The sequence below is a fragment of the Rana temporaria genome, chromosome 4 (genome assembly GCF_905171775.1).
Source record: "Rana temporaria chromosome 4, aRanTem1.1, whole genome shotgun sequence".
NCBI lineage: Eukaryota > Metazoa > Chordata > Amphibia > Anura > Ranidae > Rana > Rana temporaria.
The window spans coordinates 16741036-16756081 of record NC_053492.1 but is presented as its reverse complement, the minus strand read 5'-3'; the positions used below and the strand labels follow the sequence as shown (position 1 = coordinate 16756081).

Genomic DNA, 15046 nt, shown 5'->3' with positions numbered 1-15046 from the left:
GATCCACCATATTGAACGCCCTGCAGTCTGCCGGTGTCGGCTTAAAGGCTCTTCTACTGCACGGCTGGAGGTTTGGGACTTCTGTGGCAGAGGATTCCTGGATGCATCCAAGTATATTCAAAGGTCTGTGGCAGAGACCAAGTACATTCCAAGAGTTCTGTGGCAGAGACCGTCTGGACATTAGTTTGTGCGTCATCCCGGCTGCTAGGCCAAGTGAGAGGGGACTATCCGGGGGAGCAATAACCACTCAATAGGTGAGAGGGGAGACTGATTGACCATTTTCGAATATTCTTTTCCCAGTTGCCTGAACCTTCCCCTGCTATTCTCCTCCCTCTACTTTCTCTATTTCAAGTTACCCTGCAGTAAAAATAAAGCCCAACCATTGAAGGTTTTACATCTGTCTGGACATTGCATTTCTTATGGACTTTCCCACCCTGACAACGAAGCTACAAAGGTAACGTGCAAACCCAAAATTTAACCAGCAGCTCCTTCGGGGGTAGGGCTACACAAACTTTTCGGTCTTTTTTTGTTTATAGAAATTAAATTTGGGTATAGTGTTGAATGGCCGCGCAATTACCAGTTAAAGTAGCGTAGTGCTGAATAGCAAAAAATGTCCTGGTCATGAAGGGGGCAAAATCTTCTGGAGGTCAAGTTGTTAATAAAGAGCATTTTGTTGCCTTTTCTTTATTTCGACTGCATTGGGCAGAAGGAGCCAGGGACTTAACTAGTGCGTAGGATACCTGCTGTGCCTATTATGAGGGGTCCCTACCATCTGTGAGCGTAGCACCTGGATCTACACACTTGCTGTGCCCATTATGAGGGGTTCCCGCCATCTGTGTGCAGAGTTCCTAGGTCTGCACACCTGCTGTGCTCATTATAAGGGGATCTCATCACGCCTGGACTAAGTTCCTGGGCCTGTACACCTGTTGTGTCCATTATGAGGGGTTTCCCCCATCCCGGTGCTGAGTTTATGACTCTGCCCTAAGAGGAGGGCTGGAAGGGAGTCATGAACTGGAGATCTCACCACTGGGCTCCCCCGTGAATATGAACCCATCAGCGATTAAACCAACCAGGCAGTTTAAATATCTCTTTGGCCGGACAGTCCCTTAAACATGTCAGGTTGACCATTGGGTTCTGCCAAGCTGCTCATGGCACTTGAGTAGTTCAGAAGTTTGACCAATTCAGTGAGATAATTATATACAGTAGATAAAACCACAAATCTCTCATGGTTTAATACAGGATAACACTTTATTATTCCTTTTAGATATGTGGTCATCTGTGAAAATAAATTCCATGTGGACACCAAGGGCTCAGGATAATAGTGTTGGACTGTCATCGATGTATCTCACTCCACTGTAAGCTTATTCTGTGGATGGTTAAAAAAAAAAAAAAAAAAAAACATAAAACAGAAGTGTTGGCAACAACTGTGAATGTAATAAAGACTCAAAATAATAAATAAATATGTATATTTCACAATATGACGGAGAGCTGAAACTCTGTCAGTAGGGATGAGCCCGATGTTCAAATCTAATGCCTGTTCGCCGAATAGCGAAAAATTTGGGGTTTTCGCAGCAAATTCGAAAGCCGCGGAACACCCTTTAAAAGTCTATGAGTCTAAAGTCGAGTAATCCAAAGTGCTAATTTTAAAGGCTTATGTGCAAGTTATTGTCGTAAAGAGTGTTTGGGGACCCAGGTCCTGCCCCAGGGGACATGTATTAATGCAAAAAATGCAGTAATTTTAATAATGCTGAAAGTGAAACAATAAAAGTGAAATATTCCTTTAAATTTCGTACATGGGGGTGTCTATAGTATGCCTGTAAAGTGGCACATGTTTCCCGTGTTTAGAACAGTCCCTGAACCAAAATGAAATTTTTAAAGGAAAAAAATTAATTTAAAACTGATCGCGGCTATAATGAATTGTCGGGTCCTGGCAATACAGATAAAATTCATTGAAAAAAAAACGTCATGGGTCCCCCCCCCCCCCCCAGTCCATTACCAGGACATTTGGGTTTGGTATGAATATTAAGGGAAACCCTGAACCAAAATTAAAAAAAAAAAATTGTGTGGGGGACCCCCCAAATTCCATACCAGGCCCTTCAGGTCTGGTATGGATATTAAAGGGAACCCTGCGGCATTTTTTCTTTTTAAATGCCGCAGGAGTCCCCCTTAAAATCCATTCCAGACCCTTCAGATCTGGAATGGATTTTAAGGGGAACCCTGCACCAAAATAAAAACAAAATAAAAACAAAAATCCATGCCAGACCCTAATCTGAGCACGCAACCTGGCAGGTGGGAAAAATGCGCCACTTTACAGGCATACTATAGACACCCCCAGGTACAAAATGTAAAGGAATATTTCATTTTTATTTTTTCACTTTAAGCATTATCAAAATCACTGCTCCCGAAAAAACTTCTATTTTTTTTTTACTTTTTTTGCATTGATACATGTCCCCTGGGGCAGGACCCGGGTCCCCAAACACTTTTTATGACAATACCATGCATATAAGCCTTTAAAATTAGCACAAATTTTTCATGTTCGTGTCACATAGACTTTAACGGTGTTTGAACAAATTTTTTGCCTGTTCGCATATTCTGGTGCAAACCGAACCGAGGGGGTGTTTGGCTCATCCTTATCTGTCAGCTTTAAAGATGAAATGAAAAGATACATACTGTACATATAGGCCCGGATTCAGAAAGAATTTACGTTGGCGTATCTATTGATATGCCGCGTAAATTCTAGGATGCGCCGGCGTATCTTCTTTCTGTATTCAGAAAGCAAGTTACGTGAAATTTGGCTAAGATACGACTGACGTAAGTCTCTTACGCCGTCGTATCTTAGTTGCATATTTACGCAGGCCGCTAGGTGGCGCTTCCGTAGATTTACGCGTAGAATATGTAAATTAGGTAGATACGCCGATTCAGAAACGTACTTGCGCCCGGCGCATTTTTTTACGTCGTTTACGTAAGGCTTTTTCCGGCGTAAAGTTACCCCTGCTAAATGAGGCGTTGCCAATGTTAGGTATGGACGTCGGGCCAGCGTAGAATTTTGCGTCGTTTACGTCGTTTGCGTAAGTCGTCCGTGAATGGGGCTGGGCGTAAGTTACGTTCACGTCGAAACCAATGAGGCTTTGCGGCGTAATTTGGAGCATGCGCACTGGGATACGTCCACGGACGGCGCATACGGCGTTAGTAAAAAACGTCATTTACGTGGGGTCACCATTCATTAACATACAACACGCCCACTGCCTGGATAATTTGTATTACGCGAGCTTACGCCGGACCACATACGCTACGCCGCCGTAACTTAGGGCGCAGGTTCTTTCTGAATACAGAACCTACCTCACTAAGTTACGATACGCTACGCCCACACAGAGTTACGCCAGGCTTTCTGAATCCGGGCCATAGTATTTATTGTATTCATTCTCTGAGGGTTATAACAGTTGAGCAAAGAGAAATATTTTTGAAAACTCAGAGGTAGGGACTGTACAGAAGAAACCACGTGGCTATGAGTGAAACGTCACTGATCGCTGCTCCCGATGAGAGGGAGCATTCGATCAGTGACATGTCACTAGGCAGAACGGGGAGATGCCTTGTTTGCAATGGCCTCTCCCTGTTCTGCAGCTCTGTGACATGATCGTGGGATACCGGCGGACATCGAGTCACACATCGGGCACGGTCACGGAGCTTGCGGGTCGCATGCCGAGAAATTCGAAGTAAATATACGTCACTTTGCCCAGCCGTGCCATTCTGCCAACCTATATTGGCGTGAGTCGGTCCTTTTAGCCGGTTAAGAAACCTTCCCATGTTGTACTGCAAAGAGTTTTTTGTGCCTCTCATATATTTTATTATGTTTATTATGTACAAAAGAAAACAGTCAGATAAAAAATGAAATGCATCATTACACAAATAATTTAATAATTTTTGCTAGAAAATTACTTTGAACCCCCTGTGACTAAGCACTAGTTTCAGTGCGAAACGCGTAAGCAGTCGGGTTTTATTTTATTTTGCTGTGACTTGTAGTGCTGTCTTTCTTTTAATAAAGGCTACAATTTGTTCAGAGTGCGGCTGTCCAGAGACAATTTTTTTTCCTGCTTTGCTAAGTGCATTGCCTGCCCCTGAGTTGTCTGCAGCGGAGGATATTCATCTGGGTTCCCACCTGGAACGGCCACTCCTTTTTATCTCATGTTTAGACTTAAATGCAATAAAAACAATAAAAAAACAATTGTCATTTGAAAAAATTACAAAAACAAAATGGCCCTTTAAGAGCTATAGGCAGAAGTGACGTTTTGACGTTGCTTCCGCCCTGCTTGGTATGGAGACGGGATAGGGCCATCTTCCCCTCACTCGTCTCCATACCCAGCCATGGACAGGACGCGATCACCTCCGGTAAGCGGTGGAGGGCACGGGAGAGCGGCGACAAGGGGGGCCCTCTCTCGTGATCTCGTGGCGAATCCACCGCAGAGACCACCATTATCGTAAACCGGACCGCCGCCTGAAGACGAGGATACCTGGGTTATGGCAGCTAGCTGCTACCATAACATAGATATCCCGCTTCAAAATGCGGCGGTCCGGAAGTGGTTAAAAAACACTGTTCTCCCTCGCCCCCCATTTACTGTCTCTAAATAACTTTGATACATTTTTCCAAAAGGGTGAAACTTCAACTTAATGTCCCAATTTGTGTTCAAATGTCACAAACAAGAAGCTATGTTGCTTTCTATTTATTACTAAACATAAATTGGGCCAGATTCAGATACAATGGCGTATCATTAGGCCGGCGTAGCGCATCCCATTTGCACTACGCCGACGTAACATAGTGAGGCAAGTACAGTATTCACAAAGCACTTGGGGCCAGATTCACGAACAATTACGGCGGCGTAACGTATCCCCTTTACGTTACTCCGCTGCAAGTTTTCGTCGTAAGTGCTTGATTCACAAAGCACTTGCGTGGAAACTTGCGGCGGCGTATCGTAAAGCCATCCGGCGCAAGCCCGCCTAATTCAAATGGGGCGTGTACCATTTAAATTAGGCACGTTTCCGCCCCGAACGTCGTGCGTTACGTATTCCCGGACGTCTTACGCAAAAAAAAAACTGAAATTCGACGCGGGAACGACGGCCATACTTTAACATGGCTGGTCTAAATCTAAGCCATGAAATAGCAGGCTTAAGTTTGCGACGGGAAAAACTGACTAGCGACGACGTAAGAGAATGCGACGAACGCGCGTTCCTTCGTGCATCGCCGTAAACAGCTAATTTGCATACCCGACGCGGAAAACGACGCAAACTCCACCCAGCGGTCGCCGAAGTATTGCATCCTATGATCCGAAGGCGTACGAAGCCGTACGCCTGTCGGATCTTAGCCAAAAGCCGTCGTATCTTTGTTTGTGAATTACAAATAAAGATACGACGCGGCAAATTTGAAAGTACGCTGGAGTATCAGCAGATACACCGGCATACTTTTTCTGTGAATCTGGCCCTTGCTCCGTAAGTTACGTCGGCGTAGCGCAAATGGGCCGGCTTAACCCCGCCTAATTCAAAGTAGGCATGTAGTGGGCGGGCTACATTTAAATTAACCGTGACCCCATGTAAATGAGGGCCGTTCGTACGGCGCATGCGCCCGCATGCTCAGAATCACGTCGCAAATACTCCCTACGTAACGACGTCGGCTCAATGCTTTCGACGTGAACGTAACCTACGCCCAGCCCTATTCACGTACGACGTAAAATACGACGGCTGTTCCGTCGTCCATACCTTGCATGGGCTGCGCCATCTTTTTGGTGGTTTATCTTTACGCCGGCGTATGTCTTACGTAAACGGCGTATCTTACTGCGACGGGCGTACGTACGTTTCGTGAATCGGCGTATCTTGCTCATTTACATATTCGACGCGTAAATCTACGTACACGCCCCTAGCGGCCAGCGTAAATATGCACATAAGATACGACGACGTAGGATTTGGCCGGCGTAGGATTTGGCCAAATTTAAGCGTATCTGGTTTCCAGAACACGCTTAAAGATACGACGGCGCGCATTCGGACTTACGACGGCGTATCTACTGATACGCCGTCGTAAGTCTTTCTGAATCCGGCTAGATATATTTAAGAAGAAAATATATAAGTCCACTTACACTGAGGATCATCACATTCCATTGTACATCGAACATTGCAGCACTTCTGCTTGTTTGGACAGAATGCGTCCCCTTTGCACGCTTTTCTTACTGAGGAGCACGGTGCGAAGGTTTCATAAAATTTACATTGTCCTTCTTTATCTGCATGCAAAGAAAATTATATATGAGTACATTATATATAACAATTATATCCCTTTTACGACTAATGCCTTGTACACACGATCAGAATTTCCGATGAAAAAAGTCTGACGGAATTTTCTCATTGGATATTCCGACCGTGAGTGGGCCCCATCAGACTTTTTTCCGTCGGAGTTTAGAAATAGAACAAAAAATCGGAAATTCCGATCGTCTGTGTAGAACTCCGTCTGAGAAAAAAAACATGCATGCTCAGATTTAAGTCGACGCATGCTCGGAAGCATTGAACTTCATTTTTCTCGGCTCGTCGTAGTGTTTTACGTCACCGCGTTTCGGACGGTCGGAATTTGGTCTGACAGTGTGTATGCATGACTATGGTAAACCAGATAAACTGCATATGGCCACGTAACCCCAACTATACCTTAACCTAAGGAATGAACAGACGACATCCATTTTGGAATAAAAATTGGCCGCATCGGCCATTTTATTAACAAATTAACCAATAATATATTAACCAAAACATCTTTATTTACACTCAACAATCCTTCACAGATAACGTTGTCCCCTGTTAAGGATCATTGAAGGCATTGACCAAATTTCCTCCGTATCAGCGTGGCCATCCCAGATCCCAGTCGCAGTGCGCCGACTCAAAGACCATAGCACTCCGAACCTTCCCCACGCTGATACCCATCAACCGAAGCCAACTGAACCAGGGTTAACTGGCATCAACCGAGGATCCCATACCATGATGGGTCCCCCCACTTATGCCAAATTGGTCAAAAATGTCTACTGCCTTCAAAGATCTCCAACCGCCAAACCAAGCCCAACCTGCATTATAAATAAACACAAAACAATAGGGCGGGAGGGTGGGAGCTTCCTATTCCTATGCTGTAGGCTCACTGACTGCAGACCTCCCCCAGCCCCTCCTACCCCGGGAAAAACATTAAACTCTTTTCAACACCCCTAGCCTGCCATGTTTACTCCCCCTAAATGTAACCCTATAGTGCCAGCCCTGTGCTTATTATTCCATATTTGCTACATGCTTTTCTAGACAGCGTGAACGGAATTCTGACGGAAAATTACATCAGAATTTATACCATCGGAAATTCTGATCGTGTGTACTATTTCAGACATTTGGTATTTACAAGTTAAAAATCGGTATTTTTCAGTGTCCTCCCCTCTCTGCCAATCCCTCCACTGACCTCCACTCAGTGTCCTCCTCCCCTCTCTGCCAATCCCTCCACTCTGCCAATCCCTCCACTGACCTCCGCTCAGTGTACTCCTCCCCTCTCTGCCAATCCCTCCACTGATCTCCGCTCAGTGTACTCCTCCCCTCTCTGCCAATCCCTCCACTGACCTCCGCTCAGTGTCCTCTTTCCTTCTCTGCCAATCCCTCCACTGACCTCCACTCAGTGTCCTCAACCCCTCTCTGCCAATCCCTCCACTGACCTCCACTCAGTGTCTTCCACCCCTCTCTGCCAATCCCTCCACTGACCTCCACTCAGTGTCTTCCACCCCTCTCTGCCTATCCCTCCACTGATCTCCGCTCAGTGTCCTCTACCTTGCGACTGGTCAGTGTAGGGACCGGATACTTGTCTGCCTGAGAAAGTCAATAGTGGTAAGGAAAGGCTCCAGACGAGTAGGGATAGGACAGGGGCACATTATCCTCTCAGAAATCCTCCCCAGTTGGGCACAGAGCGTAAGGCCACATTTTACCATCTGAGACAGACACTGTTAGCGAATCAAAACCTGCACCGGTTTACATTGCCACACAGAACTTCTTAGTCGGGGCGGGTGCCTTCCTGCTGGGCTGTTTGTGACTTTGATCCATTACTTCAATTTGAGTATTGTTATTTGCAACTGGACTCAGGAGTGATTTCTGCCGCCACACCACACTGCACCCCCCCAACAAGTGTCCTTCACCCCTCTCTACCAATCAATACACTCACTTCTGTTCAGTGTCTTCCACCCCTCTGCCAATCCCTTCACTGGCTTCCACTCAGTGTCCTCCACCCTCTCTGCCAATTGTTCCACTGGGTTCCACTCAGTGTCCTCCACCTTCTCTGCCAATTGTTCCACTGGGTTCCACTCAGTGTCCTCCACCCTCTCTGCCAATTGTTCCACTGGGTTCCACTCAGTGTCCTCCACCCTCTCTGCCAATTGTTCCACTGGGTTCCACTCAGTGTCCTCCACCCTCTCTGCCAGTTCCTCCACTGGGCTCTGCTCAGTGTCCTCTATCCATCTCTACTAATCCTTCCACTGGTTTCTAATTGTTTGACAAATAATATATATTTTTTAATAACAATAACATACAAAGCCATTTCCAACTCTGACCCAAGAGATATTACCGCTTTCTCGAAATGTCACCCAATTTGTCCTATTGTCTGCTCTCCTCCCAAGACCTTCTGCTCTCTAATGCCTCATTTCCACTGAATGGAACGGTTTGGGTCAGTAAACTTGGAACGGTTAGAATGGACCGGTCTATTCTCATGAGCGTTTCCACTGCAAATCGGACCGTCAGGGACCATACAGGATTTAGAAAAAATGCCTAGCCCGTCCACCAATCAGTGGAATGTATTGCATCTCCGCCCTAATGGAACCATTCCATTTTCTATGGCCCCACGTCTGAAGCAGGACCCAGAATGGTCCGGTACGGTTCGGTTTCATGGCACATTTTCATAATGGAAACACCCAAAATATTGTACCGTACCGAACCGTACCAAACTGATCCGCTCAGTGGAAACGAGGCATTACTCTCCTCCCATGGTCACCTCCATGGCTCTTTTAGACCCCTTTCACACTTGCGCCTTTTTCAGGTGCTTTTGGGCTAAAAATAGCGCCTTTAAAGTACCTGAAAAACGGTTCCCCTGCAGTCTCAGGCCCCGTACACACGACCGAGGAACTCGACCGGCAAAACACATCGTTTTGCCCGTCGAGTTCCTTGTGAAGCCGCCGAGGATCTCGGCGAGCCGAAATTTGCCATTGAACAACGAGGAAATAGAGAACATGTTCTCTATTTCCTCGCCGAGATCCTCGTCGGCTTCCTCGGCCGAAAGTGTACACACGGCCGGGTTTCTCGGCAGAATTCAGCTCCGACCGAGTTTCTGGCTGAATTCTGCCGAGAAACTCGGTCGTGTGTACGGGGCCTCAGTGTGAGAGCCCGAAGGCTTTCACACTGAGGAGATGCACTGGCATGATGTTAAAAAAGCTCTTGCAAGCTGCATCTTTGGAGCGGTAAAGGAGCGATGTATACACAGCTCCTCCACCACTCCTGCCCATTCAAATGAGCGGGCAGTGCGGCGGAACTGCAGCGGCGCTTTGCGAGTTGTTTTTAACCCTTTTCGGCCGCTTGCGGGGGTTAAAAGCACCCTGCTAGCGGCCGAATACCTCCGCAAAAATGGCGGTAAAGCACTGCTAAAAATAGCAGCACTTTACCGCCAACGCCACCTCCACCCCAGTGTGAAAGCAGCCATAGAGTTCTCTTCTTCTGAAACTCTCTCCACCAATCTGTATGACTGTCTCCTACTCTCTCCGTCTTTGGTCCATCCCTGAAACTTCCTATCCTGCCTCCGCCTAACAACTGAACTTTTACTTTCTCCCATTCTTGAATGCTGAGGCACAATGAGCCCAGGTACCATTAACTGTAACATAGATGTATATAAACCTTCCCCCTTGCCCCCTCACTCTATTAAATAACCATGCTTACAACCATTAGGTTTGAAAGGGCAAGGCCACAGCTTTATTAAAAGCAAACATAACAGGTGAACATTTTTCAACCAGTGCCAGTCACAGTTGTACTGTGAGCACACAATTCCAAAGGGGGGAGGGGCCTGTCCTTACCATAAATGCTGGACAGGCCGCCTACTTCCGGTTTCCATCAAGGGCATGTGGCCCATTACAGCCATATTATGCTGGCAAGGTCGACAAAACCGCAGCAAGCTGTGACATACCATAGAAAAAAGAGGCGGGAGGGTGGGCAGCTCTTCCAAGCACGTTTACCGAAAGAATTTCCTGGGGGCGACCATTTTACCCAAGCTCAGGCCCATCCCATCCCCCAAAAATTAACCAATCCTTGAGTGACCACCACCTTGTCCTGTACCTGGCCATGCCCCCATCAGTCAAGGCTCTCTTTCTCTAAGGCCCCGTACACACGACCAAACATGTATGCTGAAACTGGTCCGCGACGCGGACACGCCCCGCGTATTGTTTACGTGCGGACTTCTGTACGATGGTTAGTACAGCCATTGTACAGAAGCCCTCTGGCAGGCATGTACGGTGAAAACGGTCCGACGGACCGGTTTCATCGTACATGTGTGTACAGGGCCTAAGGGGCTCAAGAGGCCTTCATTATCAGTTGATCCTTTACACGGTTATTATGTTTTTGTATCAGATTCTTCTCTTCTTTAGAAATTATGTAAGCTGTTATGTGTAGGGCCCTCCTAACCTTCTTGTCTTGTATTGCATTGTAACTGTACTCTCTCCTCTTATATTGTAAAGTGCTGCACAAACTATTGGCTTTATATGAATCCGGAATAATAATATTATATTTGAAATTGTTGGTACCTGGCACGGGTTTCCGGCAATTGTATCCACATAGGTTGCAGCACTTCAGATCCTCTTCACAATCATCGTCATTTTTACATGTATCTTCAATAGGTGTTGCACATTTTACCATTATATTTGGGCAGCTTCCAGGTTTATCTGTGAAGAAGACAGAGACTGGCAGTCATTAACATTCTCCAGATGCACACATTACTATCCGAAAGCAATAGGAATTGTATGAGGAGGACAGAAATATGAAATCTGTAATTGTGAAAAGGGGTGCCAATGCTGTCCCCCTGCTCATACACGCCTATCCCTTAATTCGGTACAATATTTGGAAGTTCATATTAGACATGTGCATTTGTTTTCGTCAGAATGCATTTTCGGCAGAATTTCTGGGATTTTCGCGTTCGTTTTAACAAACGATAATGAATGTGCAGTGTCCGAAATCCGAAAGATCCGACATAAAAAAATGCTTTATTTTAGTTTTGTTAGGACAATAGTTCGATATAGATAGAAGAATCGACATGACGGTGACAATAGTGATCTGTGGGGTAGATTCAGGTAGGGCTGCGCACTCTTACGGAGGCGCAGCGTACCGTTTTAACGATACGCCTCCGTAAATTACTTGCGCGGTAGCAGTAGCTCCGTAATTTGCGCGGGCGCTCCGTAAAACTGGCCGGCGTAAGCGCGCGTAATTTAAATGATCCCGTAGGGGGCGTGGATCATTTAAATTAGGCGCGTTCCCCGCGTCGAACGTAGTGCGCATGCTCCGTCGGGAAACTTTCCCGACGTGCATTGCGGTAAATGACGTCGCAAGGACGTCATTTGCTTCAACGTGAACGTAAATGGCGTCCAGTGCCATTCACGATTCACTTACCCAAACAACGTAATTTTCAAAAATCGCGACGCGGGAACGACGGGTATACTTAGCATTGGCTGCTCCTGCTAATAGCATGAGCAGCCTTACGCAGAAACCGACGAACGCAAACGCCGTAAAATGCGAACGCCGGGCGCGCGTACGGTTGTGAATCGGCGTGCGTATGCAATTTGCATACTCTACGCTGACCACTACGGGAACGCCACCTAGCGGCCAGCGTAAGAATGCAGCCTACGATACGACAGCATAAGAGCCTTATGCCAGTCATATCTTAGGCTGCAGTCGGCGTATCAAGCTTTCTGAATCAGGAGAAGTCGATACGCCGGCGCAACTAAGCAATTACGCTGCGTATCTATGGATACGCAGACGCAATTGCTTTCTGAATCTACCCCTGTGTCTATTGAATCTGCAGTTGAATGTGCCCAACCTAACTCTATTAGTCCAAGATTATTTGACAAAGAGAGAAAAGATTCGACATTATAGAGACATGAAGATTCGACAAATCAGCTAAAAACATACGATCGCCACGAGCGGACATTTATGGGTAAATGCTCCGCCCATGGGCTATAGAAGAATTTTAATGTTGGTTGAATAGTAATAATTAGTGGTGCAACGGATCACCATTGATCCGTGATCCGAACGGGTCTCCCCCTTCGGATCGGCACACTATGTGATCCGCGGATTGCCGCCGCGGTCATAACATTAGGAGAGGCTGTGGCTTTGGCCTAGCTCCCGAGCCGCGGCCATCTTGGTACACCCGGTGGCGGCCCTCCTCTCTGTTTACACCCACAGAGGAGGAGGAGCCCACACTCGTGGGACACACACACCACTGTCTGAGGTCTGTAAGGGGGACTGGGGGTCTGTACTGAGGGGTTAATGTCTGTATTACTGGGGGGGTGTCTGCACTGGGGGGGGTTGCTGTCTTCACTACTGGGGGGTGTCTGCACTGAGGGGGGGGTGTTTGCACTGAGGGGGGTTACTGTCTGTAGCACTGAGGGGGGTTACTGTCTGTAGCACTGGGGGGTGTCTGCACTGAGGGGGGTTGCTGTCTTTACTACTGGGGGGGGGGTGTCTGCACTGAGGGGGGTTACTGTCTGCAGCATTGAGGGGGGTTACTGTCTGTAGCACTGAGGGGGGTTACTGTCTGTAGCACTGGGGGGTGTCTGCACTGAGGGGGGTTGCTGTCTTTACTACTGGGGGGGGTGTCTGCACTGAGGGGGGTTACTGTCTGTAGCATTGAGGGGGGTTACTGTCTGTACTACTGGGGGGTGTCTGCACTGAGGGGGGTGTCTGTACTGAGAGGGGAGGTGTCTGTACTGAGAGGGGAGGTGTCTGTACTGAGAGGGGAGGTGTCTGTACTGAGAGGGGAGGTGTCTGTACTGAGAGGGGGGGTGTCTGTACTGAGAGGGGGGGTGTCTGTACTGAGAGGGGGGGGTGTCTGTACTGAGAGGGGGGGTGTCTGTACTGAGAGGGGGGTGTATGTACTGAGAGGGGGGTGTCTGTACAGGGGGGGTGTACTGCTGGGGAGGGTCTGCACTGAGGTGGGGACTATAGTACTGCCAAGGGAGGGGGTCTGTACTGAGGGGGGACTATAGTTGGTGGGGGCGGTGACACCATTTTTTTTTGCACCGGGTGATACCAACCCTAGTGACGCCACTGCAGTGGGGTAGATGTGGATATTGCAGTGGGGAGGGATGTGGACATTACAGTGGGGAGAATTTTTTATTTTTTTGTTTTGTTTTCGTCCGAATGCATTTTCGGCTGAATTTCTGTGATTTTCGCGTTCGTTTTAACAAACGATAATGAATGTGCAGAGTCCGAAATCCGAAAGATCCGACATAAAAAATGCTTTATTTTCATTTTGTTAGGACAATAGTTCGATATAGATAGAAGATTCGACATGACGGTGACAAAAGGGATCTGTGTCTATTGAATCTGCAGTTGAATGTGCCTAACCTTAACTCTATTAGTCCAAGATTATTCAACATAGATAAATCAGTGATGTGGAGGCCTTTTTTGGGGCCATCAGATTGGCCCGGGGGCTAGCTGTGTCAGTTTCATTCGGGGACACTGTATTGTACTGGAATGAATGTGCCCGGGACAGACCTACAAAATGCGGGACTGTCCCGGGCAATCCGGGACACGTGGTCACCCTAGTCTGACCGTGTGTATGCAACACAAGTGTGTTGGAATTTCCGTTCATGTGTACGCGGCATAAGGGTCTGGGATGAAATTTGGGGGGTACCTCAAGTAATTTTTTTTTTTTTTTTAGGGTTTTACTCAAAGAGGAAGTAAACCCTAATGGGTTTTACTTCCTCTTTGTTCTCTGCAAAGTAAAAGCATAATAGGCTTTTATGCATTGCATACTAGCCCATTATGTGCCACTTACCTGCAGAAGAATCCCACAATGTCAGCGATGTCCCCTCTCTCTCATCGCGTCCATCTTCAACCCCTCTTTCTTCCGGGGGCCGTGGATCAGGCTCTACTACTGGCTGGAGTCGCGTGACGTCACTCCCGCGTCACTGCCACGCAGGAAATCGACGGTCACGGCACGGGCACTATAGAAACGGCACGGATCGTACCCGATTATGCCGGCGCCGGCTTCTATGGTGAATATCTCCTAAACCGTAGAGGTTTAGGAGATATTTCTAGTACCTACAGGTAAGCATTATTATAAGCGTACCTGTATGGAAAAGTCGTTGTACAAGGTGTACAACCACTTTAAAGCGGAGGTCCACACAAAAAGTGAACCTCCGCTTTTTGGAACCCTCCCCCCCTCCGGTGTCACATTTAGCACCTTTCAGGGGGAGGGGGTGCAGATACCTGTATAATACAGGCAGTTGCACCCTCCTGGGCATCGACTCCTGCGGGAGTCACGCCCCTTCCCATCACCCCCACTGTCTTCTGGGAAACACACAGGTCACAGGAGAGAGCAGGGACCAGTGAGGACGCACAGCGTGACTCGCACATGTGCAGTAGGGACCTGGGAAGTGAAGTCGCAATGCTTCACTTCCTGATTCCCTCACCGAGGATGGCGGTGGGGGCAGCCGATTGCTCGGCTTCGGTTGCCGACATCGCGGGCACCCTGGATGGGTAAGTGTCCATTTATTAAAAGTCAGCAGCTGCAGTATTTGTAGCTGCTGGCTTTTATTATTTTTTTAGGCGGACCTCTGCTTTAAGATCCGTATTAGACCTAAGGACCATGTATTAAATTTAGAGGGTACCCTCACAACATTTGTTATTGGATTCCTCTTAAAATCCATACCTCCAACCTCCATTCAATGGCCTCCACCCCTCTCTGCAAATCCCTCCACTGACCTTCCTGTTGCCCATCGAATAAGATTAAAAAAAAATAAGAACATACAAA

The 15046-nt window shown here is 47.4% G+C and overlaps 1 protein-coding gene across 6 annotated transcripts in view; it reads right to left on the bottom strand.

Annotated features, from left to right (window-relative positions):
- The window catches only part of LOC120935982 (whey acidic protein-like), a 140171-nt gene that overhangs the window by 63470 nt on the left and 61655 nt on the right, over positions 1–15046 (bottom strand). For all 6 annotated transcript variants that reach the window (XM_040348037.1, XM_040348041.1, XM_040348039.1 and 3 more), the window contains 2 exons: positions 10821–10958; positions 6123–6263 (listed from right to left, as the gene is read on the bottom strand). In XM_040348037.1, coding sequence (XP_040203971.1) covers positions 6123–6263; positions 10821–10958 — 279 coding nt within the window. The remainder of the gene's footprint in view (positions 1–6122; positions 6264–10820; positions 10959–15046) is intronic.